The following is a 21,175-nucleotide window of genomic DNA, read 5'->3' as shown; positions in this document are numbered from 1 at the left end:
TTCACATCCGCGCAGATGATTTGCCTCATGAGTTCTCCAGCCTAATATGCTTGTGCTGGTTTTTCTTAACCTTAATGTTTTGAGAAGGGCATCAGACTTGCTGTCTACTATCCCTGTTGATACAGCATTTAAATCATCAGCATGGCTGCTCAGTTCCTATTTACAGCTCTGGGAAAACATATTGTTTGTGCTTAAAGCCAAGCAATCCAAGTCTGCTATGTAGACTACAGAGTTACAGCTAAATGCGTTCAGGTTAATTCCTCTAATTCACCGAGTTGCTGAATTAGGAAGGTGTAATGTGAAGCAGTGTCCATGATGGAGATGGAGATGAGTAACACAAAACCAGCTAAAATCTGATCTGCGAGTCCCAGGAAGATGAAGCAAAACAGCGAGTCCTCCAGGAATGATTTACAAGGTCATAGACTCATAACTATTTAAGGTAACTTTATGCTTTAACTTCTTGTTTAGTAAATTACTCTCGGAATTTCGGTGTAGTCTGCGGTGACTAATCTTTCTCAGTTGTCAGCAAGTAATTTCTCCTGAGGCAATGGAGCTGAGGTTAGCAATGCATCGGATACCCACCAGATACCTTGGCTTTTGCTGGCATTGCTGGGAGGCCTCTGCAGTCAGTTCAAATTATCCCATTTCACCCCAGGGTCCTGTCCCTTTGCCGACATGGCAGCTATCTCACAGGTGTCCCGGGATCCTTTTGCTTTCTTCCCAGAAGGAACTGGGAGAAGTGTGATGGATAGGGTGGCAGCAGGATCGGTGCCATGCGTATGCATCTCTCCACGTCCAGTGCAGTGTGGATGCAGAGCAGCCACTCCAGGAGACAGGACCAGTCAAGTTCAGTGTGGCTGCTAGCCTAGACCTGTTGGCCTGAGGAACAGCATTGCTCCCTGGAATATATCCCAAAGACAGAATAAATCTAACTATTGTTTTATGTCTAATTGTGTTTGTAATTTTTTACTTTCTGAAGGTTAACAGCTTTTGTTTGTGCTTATACATGTAACAGAGCATCATGTTAATTTTTGTTTGAAACTGTCAAACTCTGTCTCATCATGACATGCTCAAAATTATGGAAAGGAAAAATATCTCTAACTGCTTAACTACTTATAGCAGGTTCTCTGCCCCTCTGGGAGCTGATGATCGTACTTTGTTGTCAGTCACCCAGCAGGCCGTGGGGAGGATGTCTCTCTTGATGTAGTTGAAGACATCCTCCAAAAAATCTGATCTGCTGGATTAAAATTCCTGCATACAGCAGTAGGTGTCTGGGTAGCCCTTAATGGCTGTGTCGTGTTGACATGGCTGGCTGCCTTAGAGAATAGGTGAATTGTGCATGGGCAATAGGAGATGGCTTTAGCAGATGCAACTCAAATCTGTCGTACTCGGTGCTTCCTTCCTAGCCCTTCTCACCTGTCTGCTGGTGAATGTTCCTTTGTGGCGATGTGGCAAAGCCCCTGTGAAGCTGACAGTCCTTGTTGCCTGGACATACTGTGCTGAATGGTGCAGTGCCATGTTTAAGCAGTAGATGACTTATCTTCCAGATATGTCCAGAAGGAGCAAAAAGCAGAAGCTGTATTGCCAGATGGCTAACAAGGAATTGTTTGGAAAACTGAAGTCAAATTCCCTGGCAATAAAATATCCTTTGGAAACTGCCACTGTAGGAAAAATTATGTGTTCCAGTGATTCAAGTATGGTAATGCTGTTTGTCCCTGTCTTTAAAAGGTCATTTTTTGTTCTGAGTTTATATCCTCCCACATGCTTCTCTTCAGAAAGAGCCTCATATTTGGAACGTTATTGTTAGTTTTTTGCTTTGGACATGGAGTTTCCCTGCTAGAAGTAACGTTATTTGGCAGAAGCTACTTCATTATTTGGTAGCTCAAGATGGAGAATCCTTAAGCTGCAAAAGTCCTTCCTGGTAGGAATTGCCCACCAGCTTTGGCTTAATTCACACCTCTGCACCTTTTTGTTACTCATTACAGTAGGTACCTAGCATGTACCTAATGCTGGGCCCTGTTGTGGGTTGTGGTTTTTATACATACATACATACATACATATATATATATATATATGCTTTTTTTCATCGCTCCTAGATTTCATCCTTGGGAGCGAACATAACCTTCTGCACCAGAATCTGCTGCTGTTGAAGGAAGGCCAGAAATAGGCTTGAAACATAGTTAGGTAGCGATGTATTGAAGTTATACATCTGTTTGGCCAGTGACACTAGAATATTGCTTTGTGTCAGCCAGTTGCTTCCACAGACAAGCTGACAGAAAGGGTTTATAGCTGTGGAGTGGCTGGGGCAGGTGGGAGGTATGCAGAATCTGATGAATTTAGATAAAGAGCAAAGTGGATAATGACTCTGTTGTGAGTGCCCCAAGATTTCTATTTCTCTATGTCATATTTTGGAAAGTCCCTTAGCTTGAAATAGCTATGTTTACATCTGGTTCTTATATTAGTGTTTGCTTTCTCCTTTTCCCTGACATGGCCTGTTAATATCTTTGCAAATTTCTGCTGCATTCCTCCACTGTAACTCAGCATGTTTGTGCTTCTTCATCCTTTGTAAGAAAGCTGGACTGGGGAAGAGGGAACCTGTCCGTAAACACTTGCAGAGTGCAACTGCTGAACGACTTCGACTGGAAAATATGTTCTAACACTACTTTATCCTTAATGGTAGTAACTGGATGAAATCACTTAACTTTTGGCACAAAAAATGCTCTAAACTGGACTTCTGAGTGGACAGTGGAAAGCATCTCTCTGGATTTTATCATGCTGCTTTTTTTGAATGAAACATGATATTGAGCTCAGGAAAGAAGGCTGACTGTGAAAAGACAGAGTCAGGTTTTGGGGGGACCTGAAGCAAGTTATCTGTAGACATCAGTCTTCGCACTGGTGTGTAGACATCATGAGGATTATGGCATGAAAATACGCAGTGCTGGGGTTGCCCCGGACCTCTAGGTTTGTAACCGTGGTTGCATTTTCAGCCTTGAATAGAATCAAATCTGTGATCTCCGGGACATTTATTTTTGGCAAAACAGTCACTGCCACATCTGTCTCCCTCTAATGGGAGTCTGTTGCTCCAGCATGGTTTTATTATTGATTATTGCTACCATTGCCATCCAACCCTTCTGGAAATTATGAACTCAAGATAATGAAATCCTTCTCCTTCTTCTGCAATCTTCTCTTTAAATTCAGTTTTCAACCTCTGAAGTCAGGGGGGTCCCCAGAGGTGTCAGTGGATACACCTGCTTCTTGTCCTGTTATAAATGCTGGATCTGAGTGTTTGAGGCAACTTGTCCATTCTTCTAAAAGCTCAATTCTGCTCCACTGAACTGCTGCAAGACTTTTCTCCTGCATGCATAATTTGACACTGACAGGTGCTAACATGATGTTTCTGTTCTGAGATTGGTGCTTTTTAAACTCTCTTCACTACTGCTTTTTATTTTCTGTATTTGTAAGAAAGCAAAAAGAAAAGAATTCTGAAGTTTTATATTTAAAATGTACTATTTTCAGCCCACACTAAAATTATCTGCTGCTACTGCGTAACGCTAATCCAGGTATGCCCAATAGGCGTAGCTTCCAGCCTTTTTATGATAAATTTAGTGATGGGAATAAAAAGCGGGGGAAGTATGATGCTATACATGCAATTATAGACTGTCAGCTGCTCTGTGTGTGTTTGGGAGGAGAGGAAGATCCTTCCCTTCTGCTTCCTATCTGCGAGACATAACGCCAGATCTGCTCATGGGAATCCTAGTCAGTGCACTGCAGATGAAAGCCTGTTCACTTCTACAGTTTGTATTCCATTTATGGCAAACTGCTGCAGTGCCTTCACATCACGTTTACAAAAAGCTTATTGCCTGACCAATAATTTCTTTGCTACAGCCCTTCAGCATTCTGTTGCCGAACACAACCGTTACTGCCTCTTTCAGTTCTAAATAAACCCTGCGAAGCTATAATTGAACCTGTTAAAGCTTGCATATAATTTTAAAGTAATTTTTTTACAGTGTTTTAAAGTGGTTTTTATATAGCATGTATTTTCAATCAACTTTTCATTATCCAAAATAATAGTGGGTTGGGTGTTACGGTGAATACAGCTGCTACAGCTTTGACCCTGAGTTGTCCCACATAATGGCAGCCCCTCTGGATTCTTACAGTGTATCTGCAAACTGGATTGCAGTTCATAGATAATAGAGACTTAGCTGTACAAAAAAGGAGGTTTATTATTACAACTTCTAAAGACTGGCTTTTTGTCGCATCTCCTGGGTTAAGTAACAGTGCTGCTAATTCCAAATCAACTCATTATGCACCGAAATGAACAGTTTCTCTACAGAACCAGCAGAATTTCTTTGCACAAAAAGCAATGGGTGCAGTGAATAAAGATGTGAGAGAAGGAGGCTTAACAAGACTCAGCCTTTTCTTTGCAGGTGAATTCCTTTCCAAATATTTTGGTAATACTCTAGAGACTTTTTACTGCAAGGTCCCACGTAGAGGAAGAAACAACTGGTGTGCAAGTACCCGAGGTGCAGTAATCACTGGTACCGTAACCTTTCATCTGACTGTGGAGTCCTGTATGTTAAAACAAACCATTATTCCTGCCTTGTCAGACGCAATCTCAGATTGATCACAGGCTTTTCTTTTGCAAATAATGCTTGTGTCTGATGTGGATGTATCAGAAGACAAGTGCAAGGCAAGTAAGAAACTCTTCTAGGGACAAAGCAGTGGTACCATTTAATGTGTGCAAAGCCTGCACATTATTAGGGCTTAAATGATCACAAATATAGGACATCCTGAGGTGAAGGGAATCACAGGATTTATTAAACTTTGCCCTCAGTATAAACTTTATTACAAGGAGGAGGTACAGTACTCTTACACTATGGATTTCAGGTTTGTATGCTAATCAAGGAACACAAAAGCAATAGGAAATCTAATCTTGACTCTGCTCTTTATCCCCTGTGTCAGTAGTTCAATAGTTAATGGGTTTTTCATGTTTAAACTAAGTTTCTCTGGATTTTTTTACAGAACTACTTTAGACCCAGAACAATTATTTTATGGGCATATAGTGGCTGTGTAGCCTGGCTCTTGGAAACAACTGCCAGGATAGTTTATTTTGCTCTGTCTTCCCAGAGAAGTATCATGCGAACAAATGTGGCTTTAGAATTTACTTAAGTATTGCATAAAATATGAATTACATATTTCAGTGTTTCCCTGGACCGGAACACGACTCAACACACAAAACAGCACATTCTCCTCCTGCAGGTGGGAAACCCAGAAGTGAGGGTTGCAAAGAGTTTTTTAATTGAATCGCAAACAACTAAACTCTGTAGAAGGGGGTACCCGCAGTGTCTGGGGCTGCATTAAGGGAGGGTCCTCTGCTTCTCAAAGAAAAGTGAGCAAAATGGTCTTGGCAATAGGTTCAAAGGAAAACATGAAGTGTGTTGTCTGCCTCTCCCTCTTGCTGCTCATCCAGTTGGGTTATAATTCACATGTTTCCCTGCAGTACAGCCTCGATGTTCTTGCATTGCTTGGCCTAGCATAGGAGAGGGTCACAATAAAGGCTATGCCACTGGTGAGACCCCGTCCACAAAGGCTGAGTGTGTTAGTCCCAGCATACCTAACTTACTGTTCTCTAGCACTGAGGCCCGCTGGCAAGGAAGACTCATCCATGTTACGGAACCCTCTTATCCTCCAAATTTGTGTGGCTGTGTCCAAGGCGCCTGTTGGGAACGGGCACCGCAAGTGCCCAGGTTGTGCATGGAAGAGCGTTGGTTGGCCAAGGATGAGACAATGTCAGAGACCTTCCAACAGCTCAGTGGTCTGCAGGGTTGTGTGCTAGTGGACACGGATGGTTCCTGGCTGTGTTCAATTTCACAGATGTGGCCAAGGAGGCCCTGCGGGAAGGTACGTGGTGTGGAGAGCAACCGGGTGCTGTATGGCCCCAGTTCATGTCTTCAGCTTAGCTCATCCATCACCTGAGCCATGTGTAGCTGGAAGTGCCAGTGTGCTCTCCAGTACCTGTCTGTGCTGGGGAGATAGGTTTGGCTACGAATGAAAGAAGTCAGCTGAATGGGAAGTAATGCAGTGATGTACAAGAGAGTGTGGTAAACCTGATGTGGGAAATGACAGCTATGACTTTGAGGAGATAGATTTGGGATAATTTGTTCAAAAAATACCAGCTACCCTCCCTCATCCTTCAAGTTTTATTAGAATTCTGGTCTCCCAAGAGGGCTTCTCCTTTCCTTCTCTGCACTCCCAGAGAACATGCTGTGGGCTCACATCACCTGTGAGCATCACTCTCCAGCTCTGGCTTTAACTCCTAGCTTTGTTTCCCATTTTTGTCTACTGCAGGTTGTAAAGTTACACGGCTGCTTAAATTTATTTTATCAGTGTCACATTCTGTAGGTGAAGATTTTCAACACAGATAAAAGGAGTGATTGTATTTTTTCCCTCATTTAGCTCAGGGCTTCATCCTTTTTCTGGTACTTCATTTTCTTGGATATGGGTCCTCCCCTCTAACTAATCAAAAAAACTGGCTACAAACGAAGGTGTCATTACCAAAGGAAGGGAGAAGACAGCCATCTGAAAGGAAAAGGAAAGATGTCTGAAAAGAGTGATCACAGTCAAGACCATAGCTCTAAGTCCAGGAAATATACTATTTCATAAAAATATAGGAAGTATACTGTAGTACAGTTGTGCTGCTGTACTTAAAGATGAGAAGAAACTTTAAGGTGATTTTGCCCAGAAATACACTGCGGCATGAATTTAACAGTCCGGGCAGTCTCAGGGGTTTGTGTCCAGTGGTTGTGGAAATGCTCATGGAAGATGATTTTTTTTTTTGCATGTCTTTCTGGTAGCTGTATAAATAAATATTCCTTAGCAAAGTAAGCAGCACCACAGCACAGACCAGGCTGCTGGTTCTTACTGAGGAATATCCTGAACAGACAGAAACAGTCAGATCTAAACCATGACCTTGAGTATTACAAACATCAGGATGTGAGGGCAAGCAGCCCTGCAAAGAAAGAGTTGGGTTTCATACTTAGGGGAACGTTTGAAAGTAAACCGTACAAAACAGCAAGAAGAAACCCGTAAATTAGGCACCTTCGTTGAAATAATGATGAAACCTGGTGTGTTTTGCCATATTGCATCTTATTCTGCTGTCTTTCTCCTGGCTAATAAGGATACTAATTCTCACGCCACCCCTTCTCTTTAAAATGAGTTACTGTCCAGCAAGATGTGTTTTGTCAATCTGTGAGGCATCTGCACTTGATGACTAATTAACTTTTAATTAGTAGGGAATAAAAAGCTCAGGTTTTGTTTTGCTTTGAGGCTCAGGCTGTGAGTTCTGTACCAAAATGTTGATTTTTGGAGCTTTCCCGCCCCTCCTCAGCAGAAGCATGACCGTGAAGGGATGTGGCAATGGTTCATTTAGGACTGGATGGGAGAGAAAGCAAAACCCTGCAATTTAGAGCTGTTTAACTCCACCTTGGTGACGAAGCTGGGCTTTGTCAGCCTTGTAATTGTGATTGAGACACTCTGGTCTGCTCGTGGCCATACGGGTTAGCCCAGTTTCACTTACTCGTACTGTTTTGAAACCCCAGAAACTGAGACTAGTGCCAGAGGAACACCTGTGTGTCCATGTTCTGTAAATATGCATTCAAAATGTCTGAATTACCTTGTTGCTGTACAGCAGAGTCAGACTCCAGGCTGCTGGGAGAGGTGGAGGGTGAGGGTGAAGAGTGCAACAGTTGGAAACTGGAAAGATCAAGGTCCTGCCACAGTCTCCTTGAGCAGTAGGGTGCCTGCCACTACCTTCTTGTGTGTCTGGACTTAATTTCCATACCTTTAAAAGGGAATGCAGAAATATTGCCAGGCAGCTTTAGACGTCTCCAAACTCTTCCCCCCCACACCCCCGCCCCGCAGTCAGTGAATAATGAATCCCCTCTGTCCTCACAATGAGGTATCAAGTAGAAACCTGATCTCGAAATGACTTTCCTAGAGAAAGGACAATCCCACAGCCCCATTTCCCTCTCAGTGTGGTTACATAGCGATGCTGCATTCATTGCCCCTAGTTAGGAACGTGCTGGATGGCAGGGGAAATTAATGCAGCTGCTATTCCAAGCATCCTTCCCCAACTATGTGTCAGTAAAATTACACGGTTGCCAAGCGGTGTGCAAAAAAAGGGGCAATATTTCAGATCAATGGAGACATAGCCAAATGTAGTAATACTCTTAAAATATTTTTATATAGATATTCTTCTGCACTTGCTAGGAAATGTTTCATGATAAAGCAGCCTGTGGAGCTGGAGCAGAACGTGTGCTGCAGATAGGTTAACTGCAGGCACCCAGCGACTTGGTCAGTAGCTGGTTCGGGTGGGTGTGAATGAGTCCAGATGAGGATACGTCCTTTGGGGTGGTACTGTTTCATTAATGCTGCCTTACCAGAACTGGTCCAGTGCAGATACCTGGGCTGATGCCTTTCCAGCAAAAACCTAAATTTGCAACCTGATGGTTGCAAGACTGTATTTAGTGTATGAGAGCTATGAAATCAGTGCACCCACTGGGTGTGGGCATTGTTCAAATGACCATCCCATGGGCTTATTTAGATGGGACATGAGGGGCATCCACTTGCCTTTGCAGTGAGCAGTCTTGCTGTCTCTGAGACACTGCACAGCAGTTTTCCAGGGAGCTAGGTTGTGCAGCAGCAGCACAGCTCCACAAAGGGCTAGCTGAAAGTTTAAGAGGTACATGCTCTCCCCACCCTTGTTCCTTTCTTCCAAGCTCCTCTCCCTTCCTTCTCAATCCCAAATGCTTGTTTGAATGAGCATACATTACACAAGCTCCGTGTTGCCTTCTCGCAGCTCCAAACAGGCTTATGAGCAAACAACAAAAATCCTGTTGTGCTGCATGAGCGTGTCCTCCCTTTAATGGTATGAACTGCCCCGTGTCCTTTAAAATATCTCCCTTTGTTGCAGCCACAAAACGCGTGCTAGAATTTAAGCTTTGCAAAGTGCCGTCGATTTGCCTCCGACCTCCTGCTCACAGCCTGCCAGGCCTTAAGAGCCTGTAAGTTATTTTCTTTTCTTGCCCCCCCCCCCCCCCTTTTTTTTCTTTTTTTCCCTTTTTTTCCCTACAAGTGGCAGCCTAAATCCCAAGCTGAAAGCGAATCGCTGCTGCTGGCTGCCCTCCAGCATTCCTCGCGGAGCGAGTCAGGATCTGGAATGTCAGAAGGCAGTGGCGGGGAGGGCCGGGAGAAGCCTGCGCGTGGGTAACGGGCCTGGGAGGAGGAGGACGGAACAAAACACAACTTCATCTGGACTGCCCCTTTCCAAACCAGCGTTTGTTCCTGATTTATGCTTTCACATTTCACTTAAAGCATGCAGCTCTGTGCAGTGACGGCAGAGAGCTTACAGCAGCGCTCCGGAGTAAAACAGGTTTTGGTTTTCTTTTCTTTTCTTTTTTTTTTTTTTTTTCCAAAAGCTTCGTGTCTAGATAAACCCAGCCAGTTTTCCTGTTCTCTCTCTTGAGCCGGGAGTTTTTTGCCTCCTGCAGTTTTGGGGGGAGATCGCTCTGGTCCTGTGGCAGACGCTCTGGACGAGAGGAAATGTCCTTTTGCGGAGAAGTCAGGATGGGGCCCAGCCGTTGAGGTTGGCACGGAGCAACGCCCAGCGCTGGAGCACAGCGTGTCCTTGACACTTTCTCTTCTTCTTCTCGGACAAGAAACATTGTGGAGCCTCAGCAATCCCTGCAGCAGATTAATGCCTAAAATTATACACCCTAAACAGCAGGGTTTAATTACCAGAGCTGTGAATAGTTTAATTAGTTTGTTCTGACCTTGGAAGAAGGACCTGCCCAGCGCTGTCGAGCGACAGGAGAGCAAGACTTGTATTGCTTCTCAAAGACACCCAGCCTGTGAGGCCATGTCGTCTTTGTACACCAGGAGTAAAGAATATACTCGCAGCAGGAAGGCTCAGTCAGATTCTCCCCCGTCCTCTCCTTCCCCGATCGCAAAGACACTCAGAGTAAGCAGCTTTTTCCTTTCTGTATTACACAGAGACCTGCTGGGCACGTGCTCTGAGCAGAGACCGGTGGTGGTGGTTTGTTGTCTTACCCTTGGAGACCTGTGTCTGTGGTTTGCTTTGGAAAGAGGATGGTTTAAATGAAACTTGGGAAGGTGCCTCTGCAGCAACAGGTTTTAAGCAGGCTGCCAGAGCCCTTGCACTGGGATTATTTGCATTAACAGCTGTAGGGAGTTACTGTGATGGTAGTTTCCCCCCTATCCTGCTTTTCACAGAAACATCACTCTTGTGGTGGGCTATTGCTGGACAAAAACCTCACTGATGAAAATGAGGCAAAACCTGACCAGCTTGTTAAACTGCGCTCTTTCCATAAATGCTTTGATATTGCTGGAGAAACAAGGTTTGCTATCCAGCTTTCACCCTTGGGGCTGTGCTGACCTGTGGTATAGTTTAATAATTTCAAAAACAACAAAAAAAAGAAGAAAACCACCTGTAGCAGGAGGCAAGTCAAGGTAGTTAACTAGTTCTCCCCAAACCGGAGCTGGTGTGCCCATCTACCAAGGTGTTTGAAAGTTGGGAACATTTTGTAACAGTATTGCTAATAGCTCTGGAATCATGTGAGAGGCTATCATGAAACTCTCTGGGTCCGTATCGTTATACGGGCAGTCTCTTCGCCGTCAAGATATATTATCAAGCTGGAGTCAAAGCCTGGAGGAATTAGTTTTATAAAGGCAGGCTAATTTTAGATGTAAGATTTAAATTAATCTGAGCACTGGTGTTTGCTCAAATCTGATATGCATTGTCTGCTCCTTTTGAAGTGACAGATCCTGGTCAGGAAAAAGCATTGCCCGAAATACGTAAAAAGGGTTTTAACCTGCTGCCTGGTGTTAATGGAAGCAGTCCCTGACCTCGGGAACTTCAGCCTCAATGGTTTTCCTGGCTGTTGGTCACCCCTGGGCTGTTAACTGTTTAACCCAGGGGTAGGAGTCTGTGCTTTCTTCCTGTCTGCATGTTGGGGTATCCTCTGGGGAGGTTTTAGATAATCTGAAACTATCCCCTGTGTACTTAGATGGACTTTCTTCATCAGTTTTTACAGCTGTGCTTACCATTCCTCAGTAAATTGCCACAGTATTGATAACCAGCTTAACAGCAGGTGGGAAACCTTTCAAATGTGCTCTTACTCATAGAGTAAAGCTGAAAATGTTTTAATTTCTTTCAAAACTCATGTTTTTTAAGACCAGTCATGTTCAGTGTACACAGACTGACTCGTTTTCCTCCCTTGTGCGTCTAGGCATATAAACAGGTGACAAAAAATCTTGCAAGAGCTGTCACTGCTGTGTTCACGGTGCATGCCTGTCTGCTTTGATGCAAACAGGAGGTGCTGGTTTTCTCTGTCAATAGCCATGATGGGATTGCAGGCTCTTGGGGGCCCCACGGGTGTTGGAGGAGGTGGTGGGAGCTCTCAGGTGGGTCAGAGGCAGCAGGTGGGTACAGAAAGGTGCCGGGTAGGAATGGGAGGGCCTGGAGAAGAGCTTCCCTCAGCTTCTGATGGCAGTGGGATTTCGGTGAAAGTAAGCGTGAGCACAGAAATCTTGGTGGTTCTTGCAGCAGTAACGGTAATGCCAGCTGTGGCTCCAGAGTATCGACGTGGGAGAAGCCAGACCGGAGAGTCAGTGTAGGAAACAATGGCTAATTAGGGAAGGATTTACCTGGGGCTAAAACAAAATATCTGAGTTAACTCTTTCTCCAAGGGAACGTAATTCTGCCACAAGCAAGAGAAATAATGGAGTGCGGTTTTCTATAGATTTGTCCCATGTGTGTATTCCCCCCCACCCACTCTCCCATGCCCACAGTAACAGCAGCCCTTGCTGCAGGGTGCCAATAGCCTTAATAAAGCAGGTAGGAATGTGCTATCTTGGAGTCTTTCATCTTTCCATCCAGTCAAGATTGATACCGGCAGACCTGTGGACTCTAAATGTTCCCAGCTGAGCAGGGGTGCGAAAACACATGAGCAGTCCAAGAGCCTCACACATGGTACCGACATGGAAAAAACCTCTTAGAGAACCAGGCAAAGCAAAGAAGGTTTTACTTATTAAGGTACCAGTGCCAAAGATCTGCATTCAAATGTCATTTGCAAAGCAGTTTCCTATGGCATTCCCTGCCGCACTTGCCATGCTGCTTGTAATGCTTCTCCTTAGGTGTTATGATAATACCGCATGTGGTTTTTTCCACCTTTCATTGATAGGATCTCCCCAAATGCACAGCTGAGAAGGGTGAGCACGTTGCAGTGAACTCATACAAGTCATAAGAATGGCAATATCCTTGAATAGGGCATGGGAGCAAAAGGCAGGCAGAGGAGGTTCTGGTGAGAGCAGGGTGTTAGTGTATGACCACCTCCATGTGCAAGGTCAGCACTGTCCTATTGCCCCTGAACCTCCACAAGCTAAAATACTTAATTTCTTGTGTCACAACAGAGCAGCCCAGAATTACAGTCACCGATACAGAAATAGCCAAGTAAATCCTGTTAAATCATGCAGGGTAAACGTTGCTAGCTCCACCTTTTCAGTTGCTTTAATGAGGATGTTGCTAGAAAGTGGAAACTCAAATCCCTTTGAAATAATTCAGATCGTCCCGTTATTTGGCAAAAACTTCCATTTTTGTGGCAGTGGGTACCTTTTCATCACAAGTTTTGCACCATACTGCTTTAGCTTGAGGTTTCTCTTCCTCAGAAAAATATTATTCACGTAGTCAGTTCCAAGGATATAACAGGCAACCCATGGTATGAAACCTATCGTGCATAAATAAGCAAATAAATGGCAGGATTGGAAGGACAAGGGTGAAGGCAAGGACTGAATTTTCTTCTTTTTTTTTAAATCCTATTTATGCTGGGCCAGTTGTTTTTTTTCATAGGAAATACCCTGTAGTTTGTGTTTAGGCTCATCCATCTGTTTCTTGTGGTACTTCATAACCCTTGCATTTGTCCATGGGATATCGGTTAGATAGGAAAATGAAAGCTAAGGAGAATGCACGCTCCCAACTTACTGCACAGACTGTAATTGCAGCTTTTCAGTTGTTTCCCACCGCTTTGTCAACCAACCTTCCTTCTTTTACAGACTGCTCCTTGTCTTATCATCTGATATTTTTTGCTGTATAAAAGACCATCAAAACTTAAAAGCCTCATCAGCATGCATGTGTGCTGTTTGTTCAATAGTGGCCACATCCCTCTGGCTGCCATCACTTGATGGTTGTTACTCACTTCTTGAGAGACTCTACATAATTCTTATTGTTCTGGCCATATTCACAGTTTCACTACAAGGCTTTTTCCCTCTGATGTTAGATAGCTCCCTCATTAAGCCACCTTCACTGTTTATTACCTGAGCATTCCAGCCGAATTTTTGTCAATAAGGGCTCAGCAATAAAGTTTTAAGTTATACTCAGTGGTCTGTACTGATTGATTTTACTCTGCCTTTCATTGGAGTATCTGAAGAAGCCGCACTAAGTGGTATGCGGGATGCAAGAGCATCGCCTCGTATGGGCCATATGTTTTCACCCAGTCACTTAATAGTAATACTTAAGCGTAAAAAGCAATGGTTTCCAAATTGCCGTCTGTTAGCCAGCCTCCAAACCAAGCCTGCGATTGCTCTAAGCAGTGATTACCATGGCAGCAAATGCTTCTAATCTGGGTGCGATTTTGATGTGGACATGTATGTCTAGAATGCAAAGCAAATCTTAAAGGAAAAAAAGCTAATGCACAAAAATGTTAGCTGTTTGAGCTGCAGATGCTTGGCATGCAAATAAAACTAGCATGGTTTGGATATTAATATGTAAATAATGATATAAAATCTTAGAGGTGTGGTAATGTGACCAAACCAGACTTCTTTTAATCGGTGGGAGATGTCCAAGAGTGCTGAGAGTTTGGTAGAAATGCCTGATTGGATTGCAGCCTTCATAGAGTTTTGAGTATAAATGTCTCTGACAGTCAGTTTTCACTCCGTGAGTGCTTTTGCAACAAGTTTTATCCTGTTTCAGATATTCATGGTAACAGGTTTGTTCTCACATTAGGTAGACCTATATGAATCATTTGGCTTGCTGTGCTGCCACTGCAAATGCATTAGAGAATAAAGAGTGTTATGAAAACATTTCTCCAGAAAACTTTATCTTCCTGGGTTTCCATTTCATGGCTTGGGCTTGTTCTAGTTGTGATAAAAATGACGCTGCATAAATTGAAATGGGGTCAAATAAGTTGTCTCATGACATTTTCTATCTAATTTCTGGATTGCTGACTAGTTACGCAGTATTTGTGGAAATGATTACCTCCTTTCCCATTAGCCAACAAAAAAATGTGGGATACTGAAACTTGAACTTTAAGGCAGTTAACCTTAGTCTGTGTTCTTCAGCACCTTGATTTGTTTATCACTGGTTATTTCTCAAGCATTGTGTTCCTTAGATGGGTATCAGTAAGAAATCCTTCTGGGTTCTGTTTATTCTCTGGGGTTTTTTGAGTTTTTGTCTATGAATGTCTGTATCTGGAAGCATATCAGGAACTTCTAGTCATTCTTAGGGTACCACCCATTAGATGTTCCCTGCTGTGACTCAGTAGCCAGACTCTTCTCCTGTCACTGGCTTCATGTGGGTGTATAAATAAAATGGGTCAGGACATATGCTCTGACCCATGGGTAAGTGGCTTGTGTCCCTGCAGCTAAATTTTCTTCTTCAGCTCTCCTCTCTTCTGAGGAACACAGTGAATTGATCCAAGCCAAAGCCATAGCAGGGATTCTGTTAACTATTAAAGGGTCTGAATGGTCATGGATGATTCAGAAAGAAGCACGGAATGTAATACTACAACCTCATTTAAAACTCCTATTTTGACCTTCTACCGCTTGGTCAGTGACGGGTGCCTTTGAAGAAGCTGGTTAAGCAGGCACAGAGCAGTCAGTTGGGATAGCTCAGCTTTTGAAACCATTGCCCATTGCAGGCCAAGGAGGCCAGAAAGTCAGAGGACAACTTGAGGTTGAACCAGCCCAGGGCATCAGCCTGGACTGTAAAAGGGATGAATGGAGAAGGAGAAAGAAGATAGCTTTAATTTGGGTCAGCTCGTGGTACAGCCACAAAACCAAGCACGTTGGCACAACTGAGACGGGGAGGTGCTGTGGGATGGGAACGAGTGGCCACGTCCAGTGATGGGGAGAGCAGATGGAGACTCTATAGGCAGCAAACCACTTCAAACTGCTGAACTGGAAACCAATGTTTACTTCAGTTGCAGGACCCCATTATAGTTTTGTTTTTCATAAAATGAATACAAACCCATAGAAATCAGGGCTAGAAGAGACTCGGAGCTCAGTACATCCATTTTCCCAGGGCACCAGTAGCTGTACCTATGCTGTTCCTGACAGATGTGTCTTGTGCTTGCAGACTTCTACCACTGGAGATGGTGCCTCATGCACTGGAGCTGCAACTGGTGGTCAAAGAAAAACATATGGACCTTGGGGAATTGTTAGGTGGTTGTTGGTTTGGAGGCTTTTGGTGGTGGTGGTGGTGTTTGTTTGTTTGTTTGTTTGTTTTTTACAATGAATTGTGAATTCTTTTTAATGATCCTAAATTGCTGAGGTTACTATTGCAGTTCAGTGGAGCAGAGGTCTTCAAATAGGTGAGAGTAGCTCCAGGTTCAGATCACTGACTGGCAGCTGGTCTGGAGCTATTTTAGGCTGAAACAAATGATGGGGGGGGAGAGAAACAGTATAAACTGTCCTAATTCTAAAAGTGCAAGATGCTTTGTGTGATACAGCTGGGTCAGCATACCTAAACCAGCCCTAGACGCTTTTCCATGCAAGCACCAGCTGCAGCCGTAGCAGCTGTCAAAGGGATGCCATGTGGCTGCAGGCTGGAGGAGGTTTTCACCAGGTATTGGAGCATGCTTCACACCAAAAAGTTGGCAGGTTGGCTTTAGGCAGCTTGAATTCTGGCTAGTGGCCAGATAGGTATTTAAATACCTGATGATAACACCTGAAGATGTCCCGCTAGAGCATTTGCAGGGGCAAGGAAGATGATGTTGCCTACAGACCTGTGGCATTCACATATTGAAGAAATTTAGGAGCAGAAATCTTCTCTTCCTTTGTCACTTGGCTGTTCGGCTTTTACTTCCTCATGTCTGAAGATTTTTGTCTAACATCATGTTGCTTTGCAAAATTAAATTTTTCACCAATAAAATTTGATCCCTTAGAAAAGAAGGAAAAAAAAGCAACAAACCCGTGTTTCTGAATTGTGGCCTTTACCAAATTAAAACACAATTCAGCTTGACATTTTACATGGTGAGTTTTATCCCCAAGAGACGGCAGTAATAAACTACAGCTGCTGCAAAGCCAACGGGCCATGTGAGACGTGCGGGGAACTGAGGCACAGGCTGGCAATCACACAAACCAGTGTACAACTGCAGAACATTTAGATGTGTTCAGGATGGCAGAAGATGTGGTCATCAGTCCATTACAGCCGTACATATTTGTTTCTGATTAAATATGTGCTAGCTGTACTGAAAATGATGTGATCTGTTGCAGCCAGCTGCCAAAGCCACTATTCCATCTTGGAGAGCCTTTTAATATTATGCTTCAGTAACAGCAGTTTTTATTAAGCAAAGTTTATTGATTTATATTTTGTGAAAACATATTTTGCATCAGGCTTTTGGGAGTTGGAGGTTATATGGAGGTGGTTTGGCTACACTGGATTATTAATCATATCAATGGGATTTTGTAATCCTTGCATTTGCACAAATGCAAACTTGAGTTGGAAGGCAGCACTATTCATCACGTCAGCTGTAGCTAACAGGACGCTGTAGCAAACTACAGCTCTCAGGTCAGCAGAGCAGCTTTCCAAGGGAGGCAATGACCTCAAAAAACTACATCAAAAGCAGAGTTCAGCCAGACCTTCTAATTATTCTGCACCCACTGGAAAACCAAACTTGACTTCTGCTATACCTGACTTGAAAGGCAAATGTGGTTTTAGGGGAACACCGATCTGAGTTGTACCTGATGGGGATGGGTCTGAGGTGTACCAGACAGCCTTTGTCATTGCTTTTCCTCCTTCCAGCTCAGCTCTTGCTGTGCCAGCTCCAGGAGGACTTCTGCCTGCAGCAACAGGACACACTGGGGAGGTTGTCCTTTTTGCAGCTGCCCTGCATCAGTGCAGCCAAACATTTAAACCTGTGGAGGTGTAGGAGCAGCAGAGCTACGTAACTGCAGGAACGTGGTGGCTTTTGCATATAAGTGGGAAAGAACTGGCCCCAAAAGCAGCTGGCTTTATTTTACATTTAATTTCTAAAACAAACAGGACTCATCAGGAGGATATTTGCCAATGCAAAAATAAAATTTGAGGGGTTCCTAAAACTTCCCCTTTTGATTAAGGGAGGACAGCAGGGCTGGAGCTGTGCTCTGAGATCTTGTTAAATGGTGGTTATTTAATTGTAAGTGTTGATCAGGATCTCTGAGACAAAACACACCAAAATAAATTCCTTGAGAACTATCTTAAAATAGTGCACATTTTCCTGAGGTTGGCCAGTGGAGATAAAGCATAAAATGTTCCCAAAGCATCTATTTTTTTCTTCTTTTTTTTTTTTTTTTTTTTAAATGTAAATAGTAGACTTTTTCTGCCTTTGCTGGGTCAGATCCCAGCCGCAGAAGAATGCAATTGGAAGCAATTAGGCCAATTTCTGATTTGGCAAGAGCAGTGGCCAATCCCTCTTTTGGCACTGCATTTCAGGGCTGCATTTTATCTAAACCTTCCACGAGGAATTTGGTTTTAATTATACTTTACTGAACTCCTAACAGCTGTAGAAGTTTCTGAGTTTCTAAGGGAAGGTTCCTGCCCTCCACAGTCCAAGAACATTTCTAAAATCAAAACTGTATGGCATTCCTGGCACTGTGCAGCATCCTGGCGGTCTGGGCAAGTAAAGCCACAGCCAGTGCCTTTTCCTTGGGATTGGCCAGTGTCAGCATGGTGAGAACTGGGGGGCTCAGAAGAAAGAAGCTTGCACAGGGAGGATCAGTCCAGTATGATGCTCTTGTGCTTTTTCTTGGGTCCCATCTCAGATGTCCTGTGTTTTGCCAGCTCACCTGGGTTGAATTGTCTCTAACCCTGTCCGGGAGGGCTGGCAAGAATAGCTGAACCCTGCTGTCCTCCACCACCCCCAGCACTACCTGAATGTGCTGCCCACTGTGAGATGGACGGGAGGAAAGGTGATGTGATCTCTCAGGTGAGAGGTCTACGAGTTGATGATTACCAGAAACTTGCAAGCACACCTGCAAGTGCTCTGTGCTTTTAAGTTTTCCTTTAAAAGTAATCCCCTTGGGTGTCTCGGTGCTCTTGAGCAGGAGTGCTGGGGTCTTGGCTCAGTGCTGGCTGCCGTTCTGGTTTCTGAATCAGGACAGCCACTTCCAGAGCCTTGCTTTTCCCTGGGGTCCTCCTCCCCCCGCCCCAAACCCTGCAGTGATATGACCCTGTTTAGATTGTAGGAAGGATAATTTCACAACCCGATGCTTCCCTGGTTGTTAATGTTTCTAGTCAAACTTTTGATCCCAAGGGAAATGAAGGAGTCTGGGCAAAACTGACAGTGCTGTTCCAAATTTGCCAGGGGAAGAAAAAAACCCCAATGCATTCGTACAGTTGATACAGCAGTTTCTCAGCATCCTGTTATAACCTTAACAGATTGCACAGTATTCATCTAAGAAAAAATCAGGAAGGGAAAGCCCTTTCTTGCACCAGCTTAGTCAAGTGTATGTTTGGTGCCTCAGCTCTTGTTTCCCTCTGTTTGCACCCAACTTCTCTTTCCAGAAATGAAGGAGGGAGAGTTTTGTCCTTCACCTTCTGACTCTGACCTTGGAGTTTTCAGCTCTGGAATGGCATTTACAAGCAGAACCTTCTTCCTTACTTACATACGCAGCTCAGTGAGCTAGCTAATGCTGCAGAAGTTTAGATGGGTATTTTTGTGTTTTTTTTAAAGAAGGGGCAGTAAGTAAAGGAGAGGCAGTTGCTGAGCTGATGGTGCAGGTGCAGCTGGAAGCATGTGGCAAGGGTTTCCAAGGGTGCTATGGCCAAACGCAGGGCAGAACTGAGCCAGAAAGAAGCTGTTTTCTACTGAAAATATTTGTCCAATGTGATATCCTAATGGCCTCTGAAAATGTTTGTCTGTCTTTGAGCAAATAGCAGGGATGTCTCAGTTAAGCGCCTAGTCCAGTGTTTGCATGTAGGGCTCATGCTTCCCCTCTCAGATACCTCCTGCGCTGCACAGCCGCCTCCCAGGAGTATGAGATTTTAGTTGTTTTAACTCACTTCCTCGGGCTTCAAAGCCTCTCTTTGTGCTAAGAACTGCTGCTTTCCATGTCACCTCTTTTAGTTAGAGCCTTTTTTTGAAGGTGCAAAGTGGAACTTTTTTATTCAGGAATTTTTTCCCCTCCTCCATAATTATTTAAAAAAAAAAAACAAACAAAAAAACCCACCTGAATAAGCTGATCCTTGAAATATCAGCACAAACACTGGCCTTTGTGTAAAACCCATGAAAATATTGAGCCAGAAACTGATTTAAAACAAAATAAATAAATCTTCTCTCCTTCCCTGAAGGTAGCAGCACATGGAAGAAGGATGTGCTGATGAAAACTGGTCTGCAACTTTCATTGTGGCAGGGACACTTCCAACGGCTGCTGTAACATTTCATTCAGGCTCTGCTTTCCAGACCTCAGCCTTTATCCAGTTCCTTTCAAATGTAATCATCTGTGTCTCAAAAATACCACTTTTAGCTGAAGGAACATGGAGAGAGGCACCTGAAAATTGAAGGGTGAGGGGAAGATGCCTGCTTTCCCAACAGCTGCGAACACAAAGATTTCCTGTAGCTCCATGCTGTTTCTGCAAGACACTGGAGTCGTTTTATGGCAGAGATGTACTTTAAATCAGCCTAAAGGGAGATAAAGTCACAGGAGGAGAAATCACTGAGTGCTAAGAAATATGCAGATTTTGGCTGGAGAACTCCCGGAGCTGCTGCATGCTTTGGGTGGCTGCAGGTCACTGCAGGATTGCTCTGCTCTAATGCTGGCAGCAGCAGCAAGAATGGTGCAGGTCCTCTCGTCTCATCTAGTTCTTTTCTTCTCTTTAGAGACATAGAGACAATTGCAGTCTGAAACAATTCATCTCAGTATCCATCACCGGAAGGTTTTAAATACAATAAACGTAGGGGGCTTTCCCCTTTGCTGTTCCTAGCAGCTATGTTTAAAGTGATTCCTTTCTTATCCCACCCTTCCTTTTCAGAAGCACACCCTTGCTCTCTCTGTCTATGGAAATTATTAGTTTCTTTGGAGGGAAAAAAAAAAAAGACAAAAATGATTTTTTCCTCTTGCTGCAAGTGCACAGGCTGGCTTGGGGACCTGCTCAGATTTTGTGGCTTGGTTTCCATGTTGCCTTGCCCAGCTGCATGTAGACTTCCTCAGCGCTGTTCAAATACATTAGCAGGTGTGTTTGTTGAAATAAATGCAAGCTTGATATTAAGCGGATTACTTGCCTAGCCGTTTGTCATCATAAGAAGAGTCGTCACTGAAGGGGATTAGCATAAAGTGCACAAATAACTTTCACCAAGAGGCTTGTTAATCACTTCCTAATTCCCCTCTCCTGCTCAGTAAGGGAGATTGGGTCATTGGGCCAAAATTAAAAGGGAGCTGTCAGGCAGCTGAGGCAAATGTCAGAAGCTCAGCTAACAAAAGACCATGGAGACATCAGCCAGCATGTTTGCAGCTGAAAATGGGAAATCTTTCTAACAATAGCCTTGTGCCAGAGGCCAGCCACACGGAAACTGCTTCCCAACTTACTGGCTTTGAGCTTTGTACAGAGAGTGGCCCAAGCCACGGCTGTCTGGACAAGCAGGCAGATGTCCCTGTGACAACAGCAGGCAGCTGCTGGGTGTTTGGCCCCATGAGAAGCTTCTCAGACAGTATCCAACATCGCTTATGGAAGTGCAGCAGGGCTTAGCTATGGTGGAAAGCCATCTCTTGTGTCCCTGGTTTCTCACCTGCATGATGCAAAGAAAGCTTTTGATTCGTGAAGAGGGCGTTAAAGCAAATAAAATAATAAGGGGCTGAACCTGCTTCCATGGCTCAGGACCCATGCCAGCAGCGGGATGGGCTCCTG

At 44.1% G+C, this 21,175-nt stretch overlaps 2 protein-coding genes across 7 annotated transcripts in view; one reads left to right on the top strand and one right to left on the bottom strand.

Moving 5' to 3' along the window:
• The window catches only part of CSRP1 (cysteine and glycine rich protein 1), a 256,472-nt gene that overhangs the window by 105,838 nt on the left and 129,459 nt on the right, over positions 1 to 21,175 (bottom strand). The gene's annotated exons all lie outside the window — the stretch shown is intronic.
• Positions 1 to 21,175, top strand: part of PPP1R12B (protein phosphatase 1 regulatory subunit 12B) — a 124,945-nt gene that overhangs the window by 84,414 nt on the left and 19,356 nt on the right. Inside the window, exon 1 of one of the 6 annotated variants that reach the window (XM_052814968.1) lies at positions 9,291 to 10,018. The exons of the other annotated variants lie outside the window; for them this stretch is intronic. Coding sequence (XP_052670928.1) covers positions 9,917 to 10,018 — 102 coding nt within the window. The 5' untranslated portion in view covers positions 9,291 to 9,916. Of the gene's footprint in view, positions 1 to 9,290; positions 10,019 to 21,175 lie in introns of those variants that run through there. 6 annotated transcript variants of the gene reach the window in all.

Source organism: Harpia harpyja, chromosome 19, assembly GCF_026419915.1.
Source record: "Harpia harpyja isolate bHarHar1 chromosome 19, bHarHar1 primary haplotype, whole genome shotgun sequence".
In the NCBI taxonomy this organism is placed as follows: Eukaryota; Metazoa; Chordata; class Aves; order Accipitriformes; family Accipitridae; genus Harpia; species Harpia harpyja.
The sequence above is the reverse complement of the archived record's forward strand: the minus strand, read 5'-3'. Positions and strand labels throughout refer to the sequence as shown.